Source organism: Aspergillus karnatakaensis, assembly GCF_047715665.1.
Source record: "Aspergillus karnatakaensis strain CBS 102800 unplaced genomic scaffold BJY04scaffold_34, whole genome shotgun sequence".
Taxonomy (NCBI): Eukaryota; Fungi; Ascomycota; class Eurotiomycetes; order Eurotiales; family Aspergillaceae; genus Aspergillus; species Aspergillus karnatakaensis.
In genome coordinates this window covers 128,778-152,478 of record NW_027395746.1, presented here as the reverse complement: position 1 = coordinate 152,478, position 23,701 = coordinate 128,778, and the positions used below count along the sequence as shown (strand labels likewise).

The window sequence follows — 23,701 nt, the reverse complement described above, 5'->3', positions numbered from 1 at the left end:
CTGTGCATACTCGGACTGCATTAAAATGTGCTTCTACATGCTGCGAGATAGATCCCGTCAACTCTGAGCTATCCGAGTCGCAGCCTGTCTCCGTGCCACCGTGGTCTCTTGCACATAAACTCATAGTCTGTTTCACCAGTCTTGGCTGTTATGACGACTTTGCGTCTCCGAATCACGACGACGCGGGATGCTCCTCAGCTAATCCCAGTATGCCAACTGATCGATAACCTTAATATTTCTATCTGAGAATTGCCGCAGAGCAAAATAAGTGCCCTTTCAGAACTCTTCTTCTATTTCTCACTATACTGTATCTCAGGTCAACTCTCTATCCTAGTTGTCAAGAATCAATACCTATATGACTTGCTCAAATACCAGATCCTACTCCACCACGAAAGCAGCGTCCACGAGGAACGAAACTCCAATCCGATCATCTCGCCTAGCCATGTCGGGGACCGGAATGGGTAAAGTGCGATGTGTGGGGGACGCAGCTTAATCTTGCTTGACTGCCAAATTGCCCATTGCATCATCCTTAGCGCGAATGGTGGCATATGCTGTCGCTCCGACCGCGGTGCGACCATGCTACGGCCCATATGTCTGGATATCAAGCAGGGTGCGTAGAGGAGAGTTGCTAGGTTGGTTGGCTGCATCATGCGCTGCAGCTGTAATGGTCATCGCTGTCGTCGGGCAATACCTCAGGGCTATGTCCCAGGGCTCTGTATGCGGCAATTGTATCCCTTCCTTGTCAACATAACTTGCTGTGGTTTTTAATGGCGCTCGAGTGGGGTTTGGACAATGTGAGGTTATGATTTTGAAAGGTAGGTTTAAATCGGTGTACATGTAACTATTGAAGATATGCTATGAGGGTCCACTAGAGGGGTTTGGAAGCTCGAGCACAAAATATATATCTCTAGCACCAGCGATCAAATCGAGAGCAAGGAGCAAACAAGAGAGAAGGGGCAATAATAACGCCACTCGCCATTCAATCGAGCTCGAATATACAGATCGTGTTAGTCTCCAACATTAACACCAACATTTGCATGCCGTTGACCTGTTGCTTGTCGAGACCGGAGTCTCGGTCTCCTGGCATCAACATTTTTGAGCTAAATCAAAATGACTTATAATGCACAATGTTGAAACGCTCTTCAACAGCGATTGGCCGGTTAGTCTAGTTGGTTATGACGTGAGTTTAACACACTCAAGGTCGCCGGATCGAGCCCGGCACTGGTCATTTCTTTTTCTTTTTCGTTTTTACTTCTTCCCGCTCGCTCCTCGACAATTCTCATTTTACAATTTGTGGTACCTGCCTTTCTTTTCTTTCTCGATCTGTCCCTTCGACCGTCAGCTTCCTTTCTCACCTCTTGACATTATGACATGTCCAGAACAAAGACGAGAAATGCTATTCGCATTCAGCCTGGATCTCATCCCAGACCGGATTACCATCTGATACGATCGATCCCTCCGCATGAACCACAATCTGCACAATAATATCAATAGACTGATGCCTTAGATGAGATTCCCGGGCCACGGTATAGAAGGCATCCCCTCGTGTTACGCAAATGACGTAGGCTTTCAATCCCAACCGAAGAACACCTCACCTTCGCCTTGGATTTTGTGTTCTGCCATTGCTGGGCTTATGTCGTCCATCTCATCGCCAGCCACTGATACTTGCGGAGAGATGACTGAAACCGGCACTGCGTTTGCCAGAGGCGCAGCCCACCCCGGACCGTGCTACTCCATACGCGTCTTCATCGAATCCCAATGTCCCAGCACATCCGACCTGCGAATCTTAATTGATGTTGCCTAATATTCGTCCAAATACGCTTCTGGTGGTGTCACAGGTACTGAGACCGTCGGTTCTGTGCAGGGCTCAGATGCGTGGCCAGCGGTATAAGTATGACCTTGATCTCACCCACAGGTATTGCGCACACCAAGACTTCACAAGAGCTGAACTGCAAGAACTGTCTTCCCACGATTGACCCGCAATGCCTTCTGCAACTACCACCCTCGGATGGACCCTCGCGAACTGGGGTCCCGGTCCAACCGTCTACGAAGCCGCTGCCTCCTGCACCCAATCGGCCATCTACTACGCCCAAGAAGACAACCCCGAATACTTTCTCGCCTACGAGTCGTGCCTCCCCACGACAACACTCGACTGCTACCCCGAGCCCACGGATGAAGCTCTGCTAGAGGACTACTACGAGAACTGGCGTATTGTCCCCTACTGGTCTCCCGGTCCTGAATGTCCCTCTGGATGGACGGTGGTAGGAGAGGCGGCGCGCTCCGGAGACGCAGCTCCGACGTCCTCGGGGATCTTTACGCAAAATCAATTGACTGGGGGCTGGCTTGGCGGGTCGCTGCAGGATATACTTGATGCCAACGTCTTCGGGTCCCAGGATGCGCTTGGCGCGTTGCTGGAGCCGAATGAGACTGCGATTGCTTGTTGTCCGAGGTAGATACAAATAACTCTCGCCAATTCAATAGCAGAGGTCGGCTAACGTGTGCAGCTCCATGACCGTCGGCGACAACGGCGCCTGCTACTCCACGATCTCCGACCACACTATCTCAACCGCCTGCTACGAATTTTACTCCAACCCAGACGACAATTACGACTTCGTCTCGACCACATTCGTCGTCGATGGAGAAACGCTCACCGGGACTGTCCTTGTCCCCACATGGTCAGGCAGACTTACGCCTACCTCGTCGAAAACTTCTACCCTCAATGACATGGAGACCTCTCATCTTGTCGCGGCGACAACCCTCGGACCAATCTACTACGTTCATAAGCCCGGAGATACCAGCGACAACAACACTGACAACAACAATGATGACAATAATAGCTCCTCGTCGGACTCCGATAGTACCAGCAGTGGCTCGGACAGTTCTGAAACCGGAAGCTCCTCGGAAGATACTCCTGAGAATGCGGCGGCGGGGGTGAGGCCCGGGTATGAGGGCTGGTGTCAGCTTACCGGTGTGGCTGGGGTGTTGGTTGTTTCGCTCCTTGCGGGGATGGCGCTTGTTGTGCCGTGGTGAGGCGTAGTTCGAGGGTGAGGGTAATTGGAAGAGAGTGTCTCTTACCTTTTTTTCTCTGGGGCCGTTGGACTCTCTGCTGCTCATGTCGTCCTGCACACTTTCAGGGTAAGTCAGTCTTGTTGGTTGTCTACTAAAAGGACAGGGATGGATCATATTTTCGTAAATACTAATACATGCTCCTTCGAATTTGACAAGTTGAGTTTGAGTGGAAGGGATAGAGGGTGTAAACCGTACTCTGTAAGACTTATCATCGAGGCTGCTGACAAGCGCGGGGTAAGACAGCCTTGCTGTGTAGGAGAGATGGGTATTTGCTTTTTCCTTCAACCCCATCATGTCCAACAAGACTCCTTCGGTGGTTCAGAGGCAAGGCAACTACTGTTCGATCGCATTAGAAAGGATTAACCCAACCCAAGGATCTCGACCTTAGAAGCCTCGCCCGAAGTTCTCCCTCGCGGACTCTTGAGCTTGACTGTGCGAGACAATGATTGAACAATTCACATCGAGGCTACAGATCATTCCATGATTGCTGAACGGAGCTGGTGAATACACGAGGTAAGCATACCCATCCTTGCTCCCCTCTCAGCCTGACCTGACCGCATAGTGTGCCTTTCAGCCGCCCGGCTTTCCCAGCCGGATTCCCTCACAACCTCAGGACTGCCTGGCGGGATCCCGCAACTGCACTGTCCACTATGCTTGGGTAGCTTGATAGAAGTCGGAATCAGAACTCTCGTCGTCCGTGCAGCTTCTGCTCTCACAACCTGGCATGTTAAGAGCCGCCAAGACGATGTCAGCCACAACCAGGACACATACCGACTACAGCGTCGCAGTTGTCTGCGCCCTACCCAAGGAACAGACCGCTGCGATTGCCATGCTTGACGAGCGCCATCCTGATCTCCTGAATCCGATTCATGATCACAATGCGTACACCCTGGGATCCATGAGCAACCATAACGTCGTGATAGCTTGCCTCCCAAAGGGATTGATTGGAACAAACTCTGCAGCCACCGTCGCGACACAGATGATTTCAACCTTTCCTTCAGTTCGATTCGGTTTGATGGTCGGCGTCGGTGGAGGAGTTCCCCCCGCGGTGAGGCTAGGCGACGTCGTCGTGAGCGTTCCGACCGATGGCTTTCCTGGCGTGGTGCAGTGGGATCTGGGAAAAGCAGAGCAGGATGATACTTTCAGGCAGACAGGGCGACTCAATAACCCATCGAGCCTGCTACTGACAGCTTTGACTAAGCTGGAATCTAAGCACACCATGGAAGGGTCTTCGATATCACGGCACCTGGAGGACATGCTCGCCCGATATCCGCGACTTACCTCTACATATGCAAGGTCAGACAATCTTCGCGATGTATGCTTTCAGTCAGACTATCCACATGTGAGCACACCGAGTACCCAGTCTGAAAGCAATATGGGTAATTACCCCATCAACGATGGTACCGTTTGTGAATACTGCGACCCCCAAAGGAGTTTGAATCGTCAACCACGGGAGATGGAGATCCACTACGGCTTGATCGCTTCCGGCAATCAAGTTGTTAAAGACGCCATCGTCAGAGATCGGATTAATGAGCGCCTCGGAGGGAAGGTTCTCTGCTTTGAGATGGAAGCTGCGGGGCTGATGAATAGCTTCCCGTGTGCCATCATCAGAGGTATATGCGACTACTGCGATTCTCATAAGAACAAAGACTGGCAAGGACATGCTGCTGCACTAGCTGCTGCTCTTGCAAAAGAGCTACTAGCTCTTATACCTACTCTCCAAGTGGCCGAGACCAAAAGGGCTGCAGATGTTCTCAGCTCCATTTCCAATACTGTAAATCGGATTGGAGAAGACGTGGATACCATTCGTGACAGTGTCTCCTCAATCCATTACTCCCAACAAGGTGAGCCGCCTTTTTATTGCATGACAGACGTCCGCTCACTTCCACTTAGTACAACTTCGTAAATATATCCGTGAGTGGCTGAGTGTGATTGACTATGAAGCAATTCACACAGACGTCCATCGAAATTACCAGGAAGGGACTGGGATTTGGTTTCTGGACGACCGACGATTTCAAGCATGGATATCTGAAGAGGCCTCGCAAAGCTCACGCATGCTCTACTGTCCAGGTATACCGGGTGCCGGTAAAACAACTATGGTCTCAATGGTAGTGAACTACTTACGATCTGAGCTACATCGTGATCCAGGTATGAAGGCCAAGACTGGAGTGGCGTTTATATACTGCAGCCACGAGCGGCACCAAAGTCAATCGTCTACCGATCTCTTTGCTTCGTTACTTTCTCAGCTATCGTTGGACCGAGATAAGCTTCCGTCGGCTGTAGAAAGTCTCTACCATAGAAACAGTCAAGGGCGGTCTCGACCTTCGCGTCATGCTGTGCTCGAACAGCTTCAGGATGTCGTCGCCGAGATATCCGTGGTATATGTGATAATCGATGCCTTGGATGAATGCCCAGATGAAACTACGCGAAGAGAGCTGTTGTCCGAGATGTCCCGGCTACAAGACGTTACAGATCTGCGACTGATGGTGACATCAAGACCTGGCATCCTGACTGGGACGGGCCATATGACGGAGTTGAGCATCCGAGCTAACGAAACCGATATTCAAAACTATGTGAGACATCGGATACACTGTCTGTCGCGAGTGATTCGGGATGAGATGGCTCTGCAACATGAAATCGAGGCTCGAATATCGAAAGCAGCAAACGGCATGTTTCTCCTTGCCCGACTGTATCTTGATTCGCTAAAGGAAAAGCACACTATAAAGGCCACACATAGAGAGCTGGAGACATTAGAAAGCGGAAATGAAAAACTGGCTCAAGCTTACAAGAGTGCTTTTGCGCGCATCGGGGGTGGCTTGGCTAGGACTCTTCTATCCTGGGTAGTATGCAGCAAGCGAATGCTCATGACAGACGAACTAGCTCACGCCCTTGCAGTTGAAAAAGGAACGCGGGACCTAGATATGACTAATTTATGCGACCTGGAAGAGATAGTCTCGTTCTGCGCTGGTTTGGTGGTTCTTGACCGAGAAACCAACACTGTCCGCATGATCCACAGCACAGCAAAGGATTACTTTCTAAGGACATTCTCTGAATGCTTCCCTGAAGTGAACGAGGAAATCACCATCGTGTGCTTGATCTACCTGACGTACAAGGTCTTTGAATCAGGTGCATGCCGGAGCGATCAAGAATTCAAGGAGCGGAATATGAACTACCCTCTTTTTGCCTACGCCGCTCAGTTTTGGGCTGAGCATTATACAGAATGTATGACGCCTCCTGAAGACTACGCCATCTCCTTTCTCACACATATGGGCAACGTCGCCGCGGCAACCGAAGCATTTGTTCTTCAGGACACATTCCTTGACAAGCAACGAACCTCTTACAGCCGAAAAGAACTTGAAGCGTTCACGGGGGCTCACCTTGCAGCCTTACTTGGTCTGGAAGGGCTTATTTTGCCGCTGTCTGATAAGATATCCATTGATGCCGTTAATGGTTACTCGAGAAGACCTCTACTGTATGCAGTTATGATGGGCCATCTAGACACGGTCCGTGTGCTGCTAGATATGAATGTGACCGTGAATGCGGGAGATAAGAACGGTAGCACAGCCTTACACTTTGCGGCATGGAAGGGTCACCTCAAGATAGTGAAACTTCTGGTGAAGAAGGGAGCAGACATCAGGTGCCGAGATTATGGATATGGAACGCCAGTGACTTGGACCATTGATGGGGGTTCTCTTCCCATGCTCAAGCATTTACTTCAGAGGAGCCCAAGCCTAAACTTCCTATACTCACCCTTTGCTCGATATGCCGAAGAGGGCAGATCGACACAGGTTAGGAGAATACTATGGCCATGGAAAGCAGAAGCGGAGGAAGGAGAAGATACCTACCCGACTATTGGTTCAACATTTCGAGGAGATGATGAGAAAACGGCCCCATTTTTCACTGAGCGACGTATACTTCTTCCGCCCATATTTCGATACTTATTAAGCAATGGGTATGGGTTGATAGAAGGAGTCAACAACGAGCTCAAGCGCTTTCACCAGAGTGACTACCTTGATTCTCTCAATCAGCACCCCACACCAATTCCTCAACAAGAACGAGAACTTTCAAAGCATCCCTGGTACATTGACGACTTGTTCTTCACCCCGCTACTACGAGCGGTGTGGAAGAGAAACTACGGGGCCATTCCACTACTCCTGGACCACGGCTGCTCGCTACATGTCGGCAACAGTCGCGGCCTGACGCCCGTTATCCTGGCTCAAAGAATGGGTGACCCGATAAGCAAAGTCCTGCTCGAGGCGAAGTCGTTCTAGCCGGGATCACTCTTCAAACAGGACGTCCTAGATGATTGGGAACTGAAGTTGCTATTGGAAGGCCATGCTATGAATCGAAGGGGGAATAATCAATACAAAAATGCGCCATGATGGCAATGGATAATGGCTCAATGATCCTTAGAACGCGAACTTGTCGCAGTAGGCACCAACGGGCTAGCTCTTATACAGTCTAGAGCTTCAGCGAGCACACCTAGCAAAAGAAGAGGATCTACCAAGTAGCTACCGAGAATCAAGAGATACAAGTTTAATTTAACATTTCAATTGAGATAGCTACCGGTATCTACCTAGATCCGTACTGGAGTCCAATACCTGAGAGGTGCCCAACTACCAGAGTCAGAGCAGAATCCCCGAGGACAACTCCTTCGCTTCTCACAGACTTTGAACGCACAACAAAATAAATTGTAAACTAAAAAAAAAGGGAAAACGATCGTTGACTCAATGTCCAGTCCAGCTCAACCAGTCCAGACCCTGGCAACGACGCAGTTGTCATTCCGAAAATTTCAATCCCAACCAGAATGAAAAAAGCCACAGTGTCCGTTTCAACAGAGAGAGACCACCCAAGCACAGACAGTACTCAGATCCGTTCAGTTCCAGTCATGTCCGAGACCGAGGTCGCGAGGGGCAGTGCACCAGAACTGATAGCAGACAAGACCAAAGGCGCAGTCGTTGTGCTGGACGCAGTTACCCACGAAGTCGGCGGAGACGCGGCCGTTGTCACCTAGAACAGGGCGGAGCGGTGGTTAGCATGGTGTCTAGAGCGGGTGGAGAGGTAGAGTGCGAGGAGGGGGAGGTTGGGATGGGAATGGAGAAGGAGAGGCGTACTACCAGTAGCGAGTCGGGCGGGGATGGGGGCTTCGGTGGCTGTGTTGAGAAAGGATGTGTTAGCTTGGTCTTCGGTCTTTGGTATGAGGAATAAGAAGAAAGAGGATGACTGGGGAGGGTGACTTACGCTCCTGAGGGGCAGCCGTGTCGGAAACCTCGTCGACGACGGAAAAGGCGGGAACAGTAGGTAGAGTAAAAGTAATCTCCGCTTTGTGGGGAGAGACGGTTAGTCTGTGTTGCTCTGCAATGAGAGGAGGAGAGCAGTACTTACGCTCGCCGTGGCCAGCGAAGTGAGGAAGGCCGCCGGTGGCAAAGGTGGTGCGGGTGATAGTACCAGTGGAGCCGCTGGTGTTCAAGATGGGGAAGAGGGGCTCGATGGTGCCGGTGGGGTGGTTGTCGAGGTCCTCGTCGACGTCGACGCCGCCGGAGCCGGGAGCAGTAGGGATGTCATTGAAAGCTTGGAAAGGAGGTTAGGATTGCTGCATGGATGGAGGAGCAGGATACTTACGAGCATCACCACGGGCTTCAACCTTGGACTCAGCGTCAGTGTTGTCCTTGGAGCCGTCCTCACGGAAGTGGATGCACAGCTCGGTGCCATCTGGAGGAGAGTCGTTAGCAGTGTGGTGGATGGTGTGTTCTCGAGGGAGACTTACGACCCTGATGACCTCCAAGGCCAGGGCAGTGGTGACCACCGTTGTTGCCGTTAGCATGACCGTGACCGTGAGATCCACCGGAGCCAGGAGGGAAGGGGACGTGGGTCTCGATGGCTGGAGGAAGTGTTAGCGCAAGATGAGATGAGATCGAGGTTGAGGAGTACTCACGGGCCTGGGGAGCAGCATGGCGAGCATCATGGCCGCGGTTGAGGCGAGCAGGGGCAGCGGCTCCCACGGCCACCAAGAGGGCAACGGGGAGGAGAGTCGAAAGAATGTTCATCTTGACGATGAGAGAAAAGGTCGAAGTTTGAAGAGTGGAAGTGATTGAGAAAAGTGTGAAGTGTTAAGGAAGAGAAGAGAGAGGGCCAGGATGGTGGTAGAGGAAAGGAAGAAAGAGAGAAGTCGAGCGTGCAAGAAGGGGATTTTATAACAGACGGCCGGAGGCAAACTTGTCAAAATGCTGCAGATTCATCCTGGGAACATATCGTCATCTGCGAAAAGAGTGAATAAAAGGCACACTGTGCGTGCAGTGTTATCGGTGCGCAGATTGTCTCATATCCATTCACTGCGCTGGAAAGAGCAAGTTATTCACCGCACCGGGCCCAGGGTATCCGATATCCGGTATCACTACGTCAGACTGAGAGAAAACAGAAAGATGTCGAACAAGTAGGTATCAAGCGGTGGGTGATAGAGACACTGTAGGGAGGTGATGGGAATGGCGTCGGATACCTACGGTAGGCTGTACGGAGCTTTAAGGGACGCAGCACAGATTTTACAGGTTGAGACGGACTAGACGAACATTCCGGATGGGAAAAAGGCTCTGTATTAAACATCATTTGGGTGTCTTTATCTATATCTCTACCAGGTGCCTATTCGTAACAACCCATAGTTACTTGCACTCCTCTGACCCGATCTGGGAATTGCCTCCAGCTCAGAACCAAAGGTCGTGCTTCTGATCAAACTGGGTTCTTCTGGCGGCAAAGGATTCTTAGGAAAGCTGGATGGCAACTCTGTGAACGGTCGTGGCTGGTGTTTCTGGCTCGTCAGCAGACTGTCTATGACTTCATGCGGCAAGTACCCCTTTGACGAAATCAACCTCAGCGCCCTCCGAGGACTGGCATCATGGCTGAGCAACAGCTTGACGATTGATTCATGTCTTCCCTCCACGGCCAACTCCAATGGCGTCTTAATCCTCGGCCAATTGAGCCCGTTCGGCTTAACTTCTGGCCGCGCGAGTAATGCTTCGACGAGATCCAAGTACCCCTCCTGGGAGGCCCAGAGTAACATCGTATGAAGAAACTGTTCCTCCCAGCTGTTCCACGTCTCGCTCGCCTCGGGTGGTCGGGATGGTACTGCAATCTCTGTGACTACGACCGGACCAAGCCTCATCAGAAATTCACGCATAGCCGTGGTGGAGGCCAGAATTGGTCGAAGGGACTTCACCATGTCGATATGGCCGTGTACGACGGCTATGAAGACCGCGCTGTCCGTGATATGGATACCGGGCGCTGATTCGTCGTGCTCATGCTCAAGCAGCATCTTGACAATATCCATGTGTCCGTACTCCACAGCATACCCCATGGCAGTGCAATTCCGGTAGTCTTTGACACTGATGTTAACATCAGCAGCCAGCATCAGCCGTACTAACTCGACATTCCCTTTCATTGCTCCGCACATCAACGTCGTTTGTCCGACTGTGTTTGTGGTGTTTCTATCGGCGCCAGCTGCCAAAAGCGCACGGATAGATTCTCGCAACGCGGGATGCGGACTGATATTAGGATAGCGCCACTGACTGCGAGCGGCTGCCAGCAGAGGAGTCTGGCCCGTCCGGTCGGCCATGGCCGGATTGGCCCCGTGCTCGGTCAAAAATCGGATAGATACCTTATCCTGTCGTGATGCAGCATGCCACAACGCAGTCTGGCCAAGGTTATCCTGCTGATCGATGGGAACGCCCAGTTCTAGGAGCGCAAGCATTGCTCCTGTTGAAGAACAGGCGGCCATCAGCGGAGTTACTCCACGTTCGTTTACATATTGAGGATCGGCGCCGTGGACAAGCAGGGTCCGCATGGTGTCTGGATATCCGCCTTGCGCTGCATGCATTAGTGGCGTCCACCCATTCGAGTCTCGCGAGTTCGGATTAGCACGCCGCTCCAAAAGCAACTTGCATATATAGACGTGGCCAGACGCAGCGGCAACGGATAGGGCGGTTTGTCCCTGCGTGCAACTAATGCCGGACATGTTGAAGATATGGCCTGTAGCCTCGGAATCTGGATTCACGCCCTGTTCCAGCAAGAGCTCGACGATATCGAGATGTCCTTTCGAGGCCGCCACAAGTATCGGGACGGGTTTCACTCCTTTTGGACTGTGGTACCTGCCGAGGATGCGGTCCTTATCGGGATCTGCGAGGTTGGGGTCTGCGCCATGCTCCAGAAGCAACTGTGCTAGGTCGAGGCGGCCGCTGGAAGCAGCAGACGCGAGCGCTGGAAGAGGAATATTCGGATCAGCTCTCCTCTTGAGTAGTTTCTCAACAATCCCTTTGAGACCACCCAGCACTGCACAATCTAGTGCCATTTCGCTGTTTGCATTGCGCTCCAAGAAGATCTCCGAGCAAGCTTCGTGTCCTCCCAAAAGGGCAAGCGCGAAAGGTGATTCCTGATACATAAAATTCTCGTCTAGATTGGCACCCAATTCCAGCAAAAGCTTTATTGCGGCGACGCTCCCGCACACAGCAGCTCGGCGAAGGGGGCTTATGCCACAACTTTGAAGGTTCGGATCTGCACCGCTGTCGCATAGGATTCTCATGAGAGTTGTGTTTCCTATAGCTGCGGCGTTGGAAAGAGGTGTCACACAGTAGCCGCACGCATTGGGGTCCGCTCCCAGCCGAATCAACATGCTGACAGCCTCCGTGTGTCCACCTGCGGCGGCATACATGAGAGGGGTCCGACCGAGATTATCTGGGGAATCTACGTTGCCCCCGTTGTTGAAAAGCAACTCCATGGCAGTTGTGTTTCCGGCCTGAGCAGAAAATGAAAAAGCCGTTCGTCCGCCATCTTTTGCCGACAGGTCAACAGAGCTTGCATCGGCACCGTGTGATAACAGCATCCGAATTATGTCGGTGTGATCGTGGCAAGCGGCCCACAAAAGCGGTGTTTTGTAAGTTTCGTTGAACGCCTTACCTGGTGAATTCACTTGTGCGCCATGCTGTAGGAGAAGTCCAGCGATTGAGACATAGCCGTTTCCGGCCGCGTACGCCAGAGCGTCTGCATGCGATTCCACTCCATTGTCGAGCAACAGACGTACAATTGGCTCATGTCCAGCCCCTGCTGCTGCGATAAGTGGCGATTCCTGTGGTCCACCGGTCTCCATGGGATTGGCACCGTGATTGAGCAGCAGCCTCACCAGTTCCATATTCCCGCAGATGCATGCGAAGGCCAGTGACCCGAAAGACCTAACGGTATCAGAATCATCGGAGAGCGTGAGGCTGACATTGGGATCTGCGCCTTTGCCAAGGAGAAATTTCACCATTTCGATGTTTTCAGTCATCACAGCTGGTACCAGAGGGATTAACGTACGGACATTATCCTGGGGACAGGAATTAGACTCGAGGAGAAGCTTCACAGTCTCATCCTGCCCATTGATTAAGGCACCAATGACTGGTGTCTCACCCATGTCGTCCCTTAGATGGACATCACCGTTTCTTTGGAGCAACAACCTTACCAGTGCTACGTTTCCGAGTCTAGCAGCATACCCAAGGGCTGCCCGACAACAATCATCGGGGATGTTAGGGTCAGCACCGCTCTCTAGCAGCAACTTTGCCGCTGCCTCATAGTTTCCACACACTGCCCAAATCAAAGCTGTTCTTCCCCAAAACCGATCTTTCCTATTTATATCAGCTGTCCTCGATAGAAGGTATTCAATCGCCTCTGTGCGCCCATTGCAGGCAGCATTCATCAGGGGCGTTTGGCCCTCACCATCTTGGGAGTTGGAATCGGCACCAAAGTCCAAAAGGAGTTGCATGGCAGCCACATGGCCCTTGCGTGCGGCCCATATAAGTGGTGTTGTTAATGTCTTGTCTTTCTTCTCAACCACCTGGCCGTTCTTCACAAGTTTTTTAAAGATAGAAACAAGACCATAGCGTGCAGCGAGATGCACAGGGCTATACTCCATCAGGAATGTTTCGGTGCTTTGAAACAAATCCGGAGGAGGATTCTCGGCCTCCATGGCCTGGGTAGCTGCAGCCAGCTTTGGCTCGCTTGACAAAAACTCCAGCACCATCTCGTCGTCATTCTGCTGCTTATGATAGTGGTATCCCCAGGACTTCGCAGCGTATATGTACAACGGGTACTCTTGAATGCGCGCTTTATACCCGGCATGTGTCTTGCAAGGCCCGGCGTCAAACACGTCAAGCATCAGATGCGTGAGACAGGTTGCGGCAATCCTGAAATGAGCATCAGGGAACCATGTCTCCCACGTTCGCTCGAAATATTCTTGCGTCGTATAATGGACCAACCGCATGATCTTCGTTTCCTCGTCGACTGTCACCAAGCCGGTACACACGCCCAGCATATCCTGCACGTCGGGGATATTTTCTTTATCAACCTCGGTGTCGCCGTCGTTGAGCGCGAGTGCAGCTTGAATCTGCGTCGTGGTCAGTGGGAAGCGCGCACACGTAAGCCACAGAAGAACATTCTTTGCTAGCTGCTGTCGGGAGTGAGGTAGCTGGTTGATCCGATCCATCGTGTTGCTATATGCGGTAGCAAGAATCTGCGATTTCTGATCGTGTGCCGGCTTCGAGGACTGAGCCTTGAATTGCTGCAGGGTGTTTCTGATATCCCGCGGTGTGACCTTGTCTTGCAGGGCTTGGACATATAATTGCGCAAGAAGAAACCTGAAAAGTCAGCATCGTGAATGCTTTAATATGTGCTCACATACATTCCAGCCACGTTATCCGAGACAGTCGTCTTGATCTCCAGCTGTAGTTCCTGGCTCCGTTGAACAGAGCGAGGAAGCATTTCAATATGTCCCTCAATGTACACCTGGATGTCGTCCTTATTCGCTTGTATCTCCAAATGGGTCTTTCCAGCGAACGACTCTAGGATATCAGGGTTTGGTCGGGAGGTAAAGAAAAGATGCATTGCCGTTCCCTCCTGGAGTCTAAACAGCTCGCTGAGAATGCGTCTACGACAACCCTCTGCTTCAGAACATTCATCAAGCGCATCAATGACAATAAAGAGGCTTGAAAATGAGCCCATGACTGCTTTCTGTGCCTTGGAGATGTCCGTCCACGAGGGGCGCGTTTTCGCCCCCTTGTGCTTTGCGAAAAGCTCTTTTACGCTTTCGCTGAGCGCGCCTCGCTGTCGGCTTAACTGCATTAGAATGCTCATCAACAGCTCCTCAGGTTTATTCTGCTCCCTGAAGTTGAAGTAGATATACGCGATCCCGGTGTTCGGAGTGTCGGCGTACCTCTCGTTCAAGTACTCAATGACCGTCGCCGTCATGATAGTCTTTCCGGCTCCAGGAATCCCATGGCAGAAGAGCGTTTGACCGGGCTTGTCAATCCAGCTTTTGAACTCGGGTGCTTCGAGGATCCACTGACTTGTTCCGGGTTGACGTCGACGCAGGTAGTCGGTCTGCTTTGCGCCGAAGTCGAGATCGGAGAGCCAATTCAGTACCTCTTCGGTCTTTTCGTCCTGTTGCATTTGCTGTACGCTTTTGATCGTTTCTCTCTGGGAGATGTTCATCTGGCTGTCTTCATCAGTTTCACCCAACTCACGTGTGAATTGTCACCTACACATTCAGCCCGCTCAGGAACAGAGTGAACGCATTGATGTGGCTCTGAATCTGTCCTTGAACTGCCTCCGCGGCTGCTGCGTCCCACTTCAGCCTCTTCCACACCCGCTTTGAACGACCTTTCGTGCTCCCATCACTGCCGTCAATTTCTTGGTGCTTGTCGAGTAAGCCCTGCAGTTCCTTGAGGGCATACCCACACTGCTGTGAGATCTCGTTCAACCGCTGTTTTTGCCGATCGTCAAGCTCGTCTGTGGGGTCTATGTCGTCGATATCCCGCAGCACACTGGAGAGCTGTTTCACACTGCAACAAATGTCAGCAATATAGGTGAGAGGTATACAAGATAACACACTGCTCGGCAAGCGCGTTGAACTCGCCCGGCGCATTAACGAAACGTTTCCGCAGCTCATTTGCGATCTTGAATGCGGCGAGGAAGTCGCCCACACCGAAACCAAAACTCATTACGCGAAAAGGAGAGTCATCAATTGTATAACAAGATCATGACAAAGCTACAGAGATATTGACAGCGTGCTGAATACAAATATTTGAATCCTTAGAGGAGAGTTCCAAGCCACGCTTTGCCAAGGCGCCTGACACGGGCGCGGTTATTTATAGCATACAATGGGCTATGTTCGTGCAGGACTACTCCATCATCTGTAAGGCCTTCCATCTGTTCATCTGTTGTCTACTCATCAATGACGTTGCGATATACTCTTGCTGTAGACCCTGAGTCAGCCGCGAGACGAAATATATCGGTGTCAGAAGCTAACCACGCCACAATCCGCCCGATCTGAACAAGCGTAAACCTTCGGCTGAGATTGGTATCCTCAGATTTTATCAGATGTCCCTGAAATGCTTAGGCTGCATCTAGTGTGCTCAATAAGCATGCTGATTCCGCTGTTGGGCCCGAACTTCAAAGACACCTGGTAGTCTTGGTACGGAGACCCGCCCAAACAGCCCTAATCTCCGCGTTGGACGACCAAGCAACATTCATCCTCGCTCTTAATACACTCAGATGTGAGTGGTATCGGGATTTGAAAAGCAGTTGTGCAGGATCCCGCAACGGAGGCCTCCCCAACCATGGTTAAGCTCGTCGGAGAAGACCCGTCCAGATCAAGCCACCTGTTGCTGACAACGATTGGCGGAGAGAGAGTCAGCTTGCGGGATACTGCCAAGACTGCCTTAAACCCCGGGGCTGAATCTCCGAGCCCCTCTTATTGCCCACCGACCTCACCTGTTCTGTTCTATCATCCGTGGAATCATCACTGCAGCATGGACAGTCAAACACCTGCCTCGAGACGCGTGTCTCTCGCCTGTGTGCCCTGTCGCTCGAAGCATCTCCGCTGCGATGCCACGACCCCAATCTGCGGCCGCTGCACCGTTGAGGGGTTGGAGTGCGTCTACCTAAAATCTCGCCGTGGAGGGCGCCGAACAAAGGGCTCTGGGATTAAATACTCGACGGAGAATTCTCTCCAACACCAACCCCAGGCGCAGCTGCCGCTACCACCTGTTCTCGATGACCCTCCGTTCATACCACCACCCCGTGAAGATTCCGCGGAAGACAGCCGCAGCACATCAGAGCCGGCTATGAGCATCGCGACGAGCGATACTCTGAGCGACTCTTCCCTTAGCGAACAATTCTTCAATCAGTACTACTCTTTCTTCCACTCTGCACACCCTTGCGTGCTGCCGCTTTGGGCTCTTAAGCAGCGAATCGCTGCCGACGCACGGCCGCTGCAGGCTATAATTGCTGTGGTGCAGTACATCGGCTCGGTCTATGCAAAATCCACTCTTCTCCCGTCTATGAAGGCCGACGCCGAGCAAGCCGTGGCTGCCCTTGGCGCCACAGGACCAATTACCGGGTTTGACGTGCAGGCTGTACTACTCTTGTCTATTGCTACGTACTGGCAGAACGAGCCGGATAAAGCTCTGCGATTTCTTGACCAGACGATCGCCATGGCGCTGAATCTGGGCATGCAGAAGCAGGAGTTTGCGTATGCGAATGGGGGTAATGATCCCGTGCTGGAGGAGTGCTGGCGACGTACCTGGTGGCAGATCTACATGACGGATGCGCATATCGCTGGGAGTACGTCGACGTTTCCATTCCGGACCAGTGGGGTGGAGATGACCGCGGATTTACCTTGTGATGCGGCGGAGTATGACTCTGGGGTACGTACTCCCAACCATAATGTACCAGTCTCTGACCGTGATAGCAAATACCGCGCCCACGGACCCTCCAAGAGTACGACATGCGTGAGTTTTTGGACGACGACGAGCGCAACTTCTCCTCCTTCGCGGAGATGGTCGGCCTGACCCGAGGCCTCGACATCGCCTTAACAGCACGACAAGGAATGACGATCGTCAGCGCACCGGGAATATCTGCAAACACCGACGCCACAGTAACAGCATGGCGTTCCTTATTGCACCCGTCCAAGAAAAATATCGTTCGAGAAGATGGCACAGTCGACGAGCTGCTCTTCAAAGCAAACATGATCATCCAGACGTATGTCCGTACTCCAGATCTCTGTAATCACTTGTTAATAACCCATAGCTACGTCGTCGAACTCCACCGCCAACTCTCCACCCTCGCCTACAGCCCGATCGAAGCCATAGCCCACTGCTCCCCGGCACCACCCCCGGAATCCCTCCGCGGATGCAACTCCACAGAATCGCAACTGCACACAGCCAAAGTGCTCCGCGCAATCGACCAATTCGACGACCTGCTGACCCTGCCCACGAACATCGCAACACACACGCCGTTTATCATCTGTATGATCTCGAATCTTGTCATCGCGCATCTGTCCGCATGTCGCTTTCATTATTCCGGGCAGGCATTAAAGCTCGCTCGCGAGAGGATCCGATTGAGCATGGGCGCGTTAAAAGTCCTTGGGGAGTTCTGGCCGATGGGGGCGCGGACGTACAAGGAGGTAGGGATTGTGGCGAGGGAAATCTTGGGGTTGAAGGAGCAGGGGCGGTCTCCGAGTTCTGTTTCAGTGCAGAGCAAGACACCTGCCCAGGGGCAGAGTCAGAGTCAGAGTCAGAGTCAGTTGAAAGGTCTCCATATTTCGACGAGGGAGATTCAGATCCAGCCACAAGCCGCTCAGCTTCAGGCCATGTCTGTCCCGGAGATGTGTTTCTCGCCTGCGGCTGGCGTTGGGGGCGAAATGGTCGGATCTGACATGCCAGATATGTCGGCTTTTCTGCAGCAGCCGTCGCTGGAGGACATGGAGCTGCTGAATACGAACTTCGATTTCTGTGGGCTGTTTGATATGAATATGGCGTATATGGCTGTTGCTTAAAAGGTATCCTAGCAGCGATTTCGGATTGGAGATGTGTATATAGGCACTCTCAGGTAGTGTAAATGCAATGGGCGTTCGATCCAACAAGACAACGGAGATAAGAGTAAAAATCCAGCAGATCCCTGAACTGTCTCAGCCCAAGGAATCAGCTGAAAGACATCTCCTCGGGGCGCGAGTGGCAACACATAACAGTCGGTGATCGCCAACCCGTATAGCCTACCCGGGTACCTAGCTTGCTATATCCTACCGGGTACTGCAAGAAACTCTAACCAGCCACAGCGCCGGCGCCAGCACCAGACTCACAACCCAGCAAGTTGCAAGCCAACTTTGGTACTACCCCGTCAAGACTGTCTTACTTGTGATTCAATGGACTCCACCACAACCCGCACCCCAAACCCCGGACACGGGAATGGGAACGGGAGCACCCCCCGCCCCCCGCAGAAACGCGTCTCAAACGCCTGCGTCCCCTGCCGAGCACGACACATGAAATGCGACTCCAAAGCACCCGTCTGCTCACGCTGTCAAGCCGAGGGGTCGAAATGCGTGTACATCAAATCCCGGCGCGGTGGTGGACGGCGAGCGCCACAAGTCCAGGACCAAGACCAAGGCCAAATCCCGGCGAGGATCGAGCACGCAAGACGAGCGGCCCTCCTACCCGGTGCCCTGGCACCAGCTAGAACATCAAACGCCGTAAGTTACCCGGTTCAGTGTCCGGGGTATAGACCTACAGCTGCATCGGCGTTTGACGATAGTTCTCCCGAGTCAACGGAATCTGACCTGGTGGGATTATACTACACTTTCTTCCACCCGGCGCATCCCTGCATTCTCCCGCAGTGGTCGTTGCGGATCCGGATCGCGCTGGATCCGGTGTCACTGCAGACCCTCCTCCCCGTGATAGAGTATATCGGCTCTCTGTATTCGTCTTCGACGCTGTCTGCGCCGCTGGAGCGGGCTGTCTTGCAGGCATTCGCGTGCCTCCGAGCCCGAACCTCAACCTCTTCATCAACCTCCGATGGAACCCATGGTCAAGACCCCACACCCTTCGACATCCAAGCGATAATCCTCTACTGCATAGCGGTCTACTGGAACGACGAGATCCCCCGCGCGCTGGATCTGCTGGATGATGCGATCGCCGGCGCCGTGCGAATCGGGCTGAATAGTTCTGGATTCGACACTGCATATGGCGAGGGCGATCTGGTTTTAGAAGAGAGCTTGAGACGGACGTGGTGGGTTGTCTATCTTACGTCCGTGCATATCGCGGGGAGCATGAAGGATTTCCCGGCGAGGGTTGAGCGGGTGGAGATGGATGGGGGGGTGGGGTTGCCCTGTGAGGAGGGGGGGTATGAGGCCGGAGTGAGTATTCAACATGTCCGTTGGAGTTCTGCTATCGGTAACATAGCAAGTGCTAACGAAGGACCTCATAGGAAATCCCCTCTCCGCCAACATTGCAGGACTACGAGATGCGGGAGTTCCACTCGCAAGAGACGGTTCAATTCTCCTCGTTCGCGGAACTGATTGGCCTATCACGGAGTATCAACCTCGTTTTGGGCGGGGGTATACCCTCTAGCTCCGAGGGTGTCACTCGGGTTTGTGGAAATGCAGACACGAGTATCCTCGCCTGGTTGCTTCTGCTTCCGCGGGAGAAGCAGAGTCTTGTTAAGCGTGATGGGAGTGTTGATCAGTTGTTGTTCAGGGGGTATATGTTGATCTACACGTTTGTTTCTCTTCCTCTCCTATGATCTGTCATTGCTACGTTCTAATAGGGAAGTGTAGCTACATCGTCGACCTGAACCGGCAATTCTCCACGCTGCACCAGACACCCCTCGAGTCCTTGTCTAGGCGGACACCACGCGCACCACCACCGTCGTCTTTCCACATGAACTCTCAGTCTCAATCCCAACCCTGCGAGCAGAATTTAGTAATGCACACCACAAAGGTCCTAACCGCAATCTCCAAAATGCATACCTTGTTGACACTCCCCATCGAACTCACCACCCACACCCCGTTTACCATCTGCATGATCTCGAACACGGCAATCGCGCATTTAGCAGCTTATAAATGGGTCTATGGGTATCAGGAACGAAAGATTGAGAGGGGGCGGATAAGGCTTGTTATCGCCATTCTGAAGGAACTTGGTGCTGTTTGGCCGCTTGGGAGGCGCACGGTCGAGGAGGTTGTGGCTGTTGCGAGGGATGTTATTGGGGATGGTGAGTCGGAGCGGGTCAGTATAGGGCTACGCGGGTTTGAGGCGAGTGTTTCGTTTCCTGAGGGGGGTTTGGAAATGAGAGAGGGAGTAGAGATGGAGATGCAGATGGGGTTCACGGGGGAGGAGTTTGAGAGTGCCATGCAGATGCTTTCTGCTGGGATGGGTGGCTTTGATGGCCTTTCTTCCGAGGGGAGTTCGAGTTTTGGGTTTGAGGGTGGTGATTAGTGCTGATTCTGATCAGTGTATTGCATTAGGATATTATACAGGTGGTATATATCTAATTTAGTTGCGTTGAGGAGGCATATTCCCAAACGCTTCAGTTGGCTTCTGCTCCTTGTTCAGCCCGATGAGCCTCCGGATATCCTTTTTATACTGCACCTCGACGTACTCACCCGGCGAGAGCGTATAATTCGCAGCAGATCTCTCCGTAGACCGAAGTCCATCGCCACACGCGAAATGCGGTTCTTCCATCGTTAGCATCGTCCCCTTCAGCCGTCCTCCAGCCTGCTTATCCACACCCCGAACCTTGAGCACCCCGTCCCGGTTAACAAACACCTCAACCTGGACCCGTGACACGCCATCCTCACAAACAGCCGGGACAGGAATCTCCCCGAGAAGAATATCCCCAGCCGCTGTCTCAGGAACATACAGCTCACCCATCTCGAACTGTGCATGGAAATCTACACACGGAATATCACGGAGATAAACCTTCACCGTCGCAGACCCCTCAGCACAAGTAACATTTACCCACGTCTTCTCATACGAAGGCAAACTCTGGCACTCCGCTAGCACCTGCACCATCTCCTCCCCACTCGCAACAACCAGCGGCGGCCTCCTCGTCGCACAGCAACACGGAACCCAATCCCCCTCCCCCTGATTCGCCATCCACCCCGCCATAAGCGTCGCGCCCCAAACACCCGCCTTCTTCATCTCCTGATTATTCGCGACCTTCGCATTCGGGAGATACTCCTTGATCCCCCACTGATGGCCCCAATACCCGCCGTCAGGCGGAACGATGAATAGATCCGTGATATCAGCGGGCCTCAGCCCCAGGTTACTAGAGTCCATAAGCTGGTCAATTACAGGCCGCATGCTATCTTCATTCCGGAAGACGAGATTCGTGTGCAGTGTTGCTAGACGGTCGACGACGCCCATGTCAATTTCTAGCAGCGAGAGGTCCAGACCCGTTCCTTGGATTTCAGCGATGACTGCGTAGCGGTCTTGGGTGTAGGATTCTTCATCCAGACCGAGTGACAGGACCATGCTGGTGTGCTCGTGCATCTGGCGGATGATCGGAAGACCGATTTTTTCGCCGGCGAGCGCGAGGTGCTCTCTGTCGATATCATCGAAATAAGGAGGGATGGTAACAACCGCGCCGGTGATGTTCGGCCCGATATGGGATTCTGCCATCGAGAGGAGGTGCGAGAGGACAGGGGCGTAGATTTCGTCAAAGGTGAATGTGTAATCTACCCCGTCATGCTGTAGCCGGATATCATCTGTAACCTTTGGCTTGTAGGGCGGAATAGGCGGAGCGACGTCGAGAGAACTCGTTGCGAAGATTCCCTGATCCTTCGCGCGTTGCTGGCTGAGCGGGAATCGTTAGTTCCCGTCGATAGGTAGCGCTGTACCTGGGAGGTGGTAGATACCTAATGGCCATTACATCCATGAAGAGGTTCGGGACCCAGGCAAATCCGTCCTGTCTGCGGTTGGTGCTTGGTTTGCCGTCGGAGATTCCCACGTAGGGGTATTCGTAGTTGAACCCCCTTTTGTCGGTTAGGAGGGAGACTTTGCCGTCTTTGATGGCGCCAATGCGGACTTCGCGCTCGCTGAGGTGGATGCCGATTACTGGATTCGTTAGCATAGGTGATTGTGAGGAGGGGTGTGTAGTACGTTTCTCGGGGGGACCGGCGTATCCTCCGCATGCTGATGCGCGGGGAGCGAATAGGAGGAATAGGAACAGGGTGAAGAATGCGAGTGAGCCTCGCGGGAGCTTATTGGATGTGCTGGAATGTGGTCGACGCATGATGATGTTGCACCAATGGTGTCAAAGGTGAGATATGCGGCTTATGGTGGGGTAGTCGAGTATGATCCTCGGATCTGGGTGCGCTGACGTCTAAATAGGGGCAATTGTTGCAGCGCTTGATCGCGGCCAAGAAGGACAGATCGACTGGTCACTGCATTTCCCAAATGAACACCTGTATCTCTTTCTCCTGAATGGAGTCACTGTCTCAGATGGAAATGATCCTGCCAGCTGGCGTGAGTAATGGGTGAGTCAGGAGAAGGAGGAGATTTTGGACTCGGCCAAGATAGCCGCAGAAATGAGCCAGATGAAGCTGCGGACTAGTGGCTCCACATGGCGTTCATCTAGACCCTGCGTTCAATAGCCTATTGATACAGTCATCATGCATGGAAGCATACAGAGATAATCCATGGATATAACACGAGAGAAGGATATATATTCCGAGGAGATCTTCCACAGAAAGCCAAGTAATATACACCACACTCAACTAAGCTCTCTATGCCCCCCCTCTCCCTCCTATCTCGGCCCTTCTCAATAAAAACCACCAAAATGACCACCACTCTCCCCAAAACAATGCGCGCCCTCATCCAACCATCCCCCAAATCCACCGACCTGACTCTCATAACCCGTCCTCTCCCAACACCCACCCCAAACACAACCGAGCACCTCATCAAAGTCCACGCCGTCTCTCCCTGCTCCGGCGAACTGCTCTGGCCCTTGAACTTCCCGCCGCCAACCACCCGCGAATTCATCCCCTGCTACGACGTTTCCGGTAGCGTCGTGACCGCCCCTACGAACTCGCCATTTAAAACCGGCGACGAAGTGTACTTCCGCTCGAATTACCTCCGCAATGGCTGCGCGAGCGATTACACGATCGGCGTGACGGAGGAACTTGCACTTAGACCGAAGGGGCTATCGACTGTTGAGGCGACGGCTATTCCATTGTCTGCACAGACAGCGTGGCAGGCCCTGTTCATTCATACCGGTATTGGAGACATCGAGAGTGGGAATTGGAAAGGGAAGAGGGTGTTTGTGACCGCTGCCTCTGGTGGTGTCGGGATGTGGGTTGTGCAGCTGGCGAAGATCGCTGGTGCTACGGTTGTTGGGACGTGTGGGCCGGATAATATTGAGCTTGTCAAATCTCTTGGGGCGGATGAGGTATTGAATTATCGCAGTATGGATGTTAAAGCTTGGTCTGAGGACGCTGCGAACAAGGTTGATGTTGTGATCGACTGTATTGGACGGAGGTCGTTGGCTGATGCGTGGTGGACTGTCAAGGAGGGTGGGATTATGCTGAGTATCTTCCAGCCGCCGGATATGGCAAAGCCTGAGGAGCTTGCTGTGAACGTCGTGAAGGATATTTTCTTCGTGATGGAGCCGAAGAGGGAGCATTTGGAGCCGATAACGAGGCTAGTTGAGGAGGGGATGGCGAGGGGTGTTGTGGATAGTGTCTGGCCGTTGGAGCAGTTTGCGGAAGCGTTCAAAAGGGTTGAGGGGGGGCATGCCAAGGGGAAGGTCATTATTGATTTGGCGTTGAATCAGTAGGGTGCTG

At 52.7% G+C, this 23,701-nt stretch overlaps 8 protein-coding genes and 1 non-coding gene across 9 annotated transcripts; 6 read left to right on the top strand and 3 right to left on the bottom strand.

The window, feature by feature from the left end:
- Positions 1–1,154: 1,154 nt before the first annotated feature.
- On the top strand, positions 1,155–1,228 carry BJY04DRAFT_t98. The gene has a single exon. It is a non-coding gene; the product is annotated as a tRNA-Val (tRNA).
- Positions 1,229–1,930: 702 nt separating this feature from the next.
- On the top strand, positions 1,931–3,210 carry BJY04DRAFT_192639 (uncharacterized protein). The gene is made up of 2 exons (XM_073711798.1): positions 1,931–2,449; positions 2,505–3,210. Exons 1-2 carry the CDS (start codon positions 1,983–1,985, stop codon positions 3,028–3,030), a joined length of 993 nt encoding a protein of 330 aa, XP_073569710.1. The 5' UTR covers positions 1,931–1,982; the 3' UTR covers positions 3,031–3,210.
- A 604-nt stretch (positions 3,211–3,814) lies between these two features.
- BJY04DRAFT_219700 (uncharacterized protein) lies at positions 3,815–7,340 on the top strand (the record flags this gene model as incomplete). The annotated part of the gene is made up of 2 exons (XM_073716654.1): positions 3,815–4,913; positions 4,963–7,340. The coding sequence occupies 2 exons, from the start codon at positions 3,815–3,817 to the stop codon at positions 7,338–7,340; spliced, it is 3,477 nt and encodes a 1,158-aa protein (XP_073569709.1).
- A 294-nt stretch (positions 7,341–7,634) lies between these two features.
- BJY04DRAFT_192638 (uncharacterized protein) lies at positions 7,635–9,200 on the bottom strand. Its single transcript, XM_073711797.1, has 7 exons — positions 9,005–9,200; positions 8,837–8,950; positions 8,692–8,781; positions 8,455–8,640; positions 8,311–8,391; positions 8,184–8,222; positions 7,635–8,079 (listed from the first exon to the last, which is right to left on the bottom strand). Exons 1-7 carry the CDS (start codon positions 9,114–9,116, stop codon positions 7,946–7,948), a joined length of 756 nt encoding a protein of 251 aa, XP_073569708.1. The 5' UTR covers positions 9,117–9,200; the 3' UTR covers positions 7,635–7,945.
- Positions 9,201–9,694: 494 nt separating this feature from the next.
- BJY04DRAFT_219698 (ankyrin repeat-containing domain protein) lies at positions 9,695–15,086 on the bottom strand (the record flags this gene model as incomplete). Its single annotated transcript, XM_073716653.1, has 4 exons — positions 9,695–13,724; positions 13,769–14,581; positions 14,628–14,927; positions 14,977–15,086. 4 exons carry the CDS (start codon positions 15,084–15,086, stop codon positions 9,695–9,697), a joined length of 5,253 nt encoding a protein of 1,750 aa, XP_073569707.1.
- An 810-nt stretch (positions 15,087–15,896) lies between these two features.
- On the top strand, positions 15,897–17,923 carry BJY04DRAFT_219697 (uncharacterized protein; the record flags this gene model as incomplete). The annotated part of the gene is made up of 3 exons (XM_073716652.1): positions 15,897–16,793; positions 16,838–17,127; positions 17,176–17,923. The coding sequence occupies 3 exons, from the start codon at positions 15,897–15,899 to the stop codon at positions 17,921–17,923; spliced, it is 1,935 nt and encodes a 644-aa protein (XP_073569706.1).
- A 366-nt stretch (positions 17,924–18,289) lies between these two features.
- BJY04DRAFT_219696 (uncharacterized protein) lies at positions 18,290–20,354 on the top strand (the record flags this gene model as incomplete). The annotated part of the gene is made up of 3 exons (XM_073716651.1): positions 18,290–19,276; positions 19,348–19,637; positions 19,697–20,354. The coding sequence occupies 3 exons, from the start codon at positions 18,290–18,292 to the stop codon at positions 20,352–20,354; spliced, it is 1,935 nt and encodes a 644-aa protein (XP_073569705.1).
- A 57-nt stretch (positions 20,355–20,411) lies between these two features.
- On the bottom strand, positions 20,412–22,152 carry BJY04DRAFT_219695 (Hsp70 protein-domain-containing protein; the record flags this gene model as incomplete). Its single annotated transcript, XM_073716650.1, has 3 exons — positions 20,412–21,714; positions 21,776–21,974; positions 22,020–22,152. The coding sequence occupies 3 exons, from the start codon at positions 22,150–22,152 to the stop codon at positions 20,412–20,414; spliced, it is 1,635 nt and encodes a 544-aa protein (XP_073569704.1).
- A 497-nt stretch (positions 22,153–22,649) lies between these two features.
- Positions 22,650–23,694, top strand: BJY04DRAFT_228801 (NADP-dependent oxidoreductase; the record flags this gene model as incomplete). The annotated part of the gene is made up of 1 exon (XM_073718925.1): positions 22,650–23,694. The coding sequence occupies exon 1, from the start codon at positions 22,699–22,701 to the stop codon at positions 23,692–23,694; it is 996 nt and encodes a 331-aa protein (XP_073569703.1). The 5' UTR covers positions 22,650–22,698.
- Between the last annotated feature and the right edge of the window lie 7 nt (positions 23,695–23,701).

What these genes read in the sequence shown, in the direction of transcription:
- BJY04DRAFT_192639 (XM_073711798.1), top strand. Translation starts at nt 1,983, where the DNA reads ATGCCTTCTGCAACTACCACCCTCGGATGGACCCTCGCGAACTGGGGT. An exon ending in GCGATTGCTTGTTGTCCGAG is followed by an intron (nt 2,450 to 2,504) that starts GTAGATACAAAT and finishes TAACGTGTGCAG; the next exon opens with CTCCATGACCGTCGGCGACA.
- BJY04DRAFT_192638 (XM_073711797.1), bottom strand. Translation starts at nt 9,116, where the DNA reads ATGAACATTCTTTCGACTCTCCTCCCCGTTGCCCTCTTGGTGGCCGTG. An exon ending in CCATGCTGCTCCCCAGGCCC is followed by an intron (nt 8,951 to 9,004) that starts GTGAGTACTCCT and finishes CACTTCCTCCAG; the next exon opens with CCATCGAGACCCACGTCCCC. An exon ending in CTTCGCTGGCCACGGCGAGC is followed by an intron (nt 8,392 to 8,454) that starts GTAAGTACTGCT and finishes CTCCCCACAAAG; the next exon opens with CGGAGATTACTTTTACTCTA.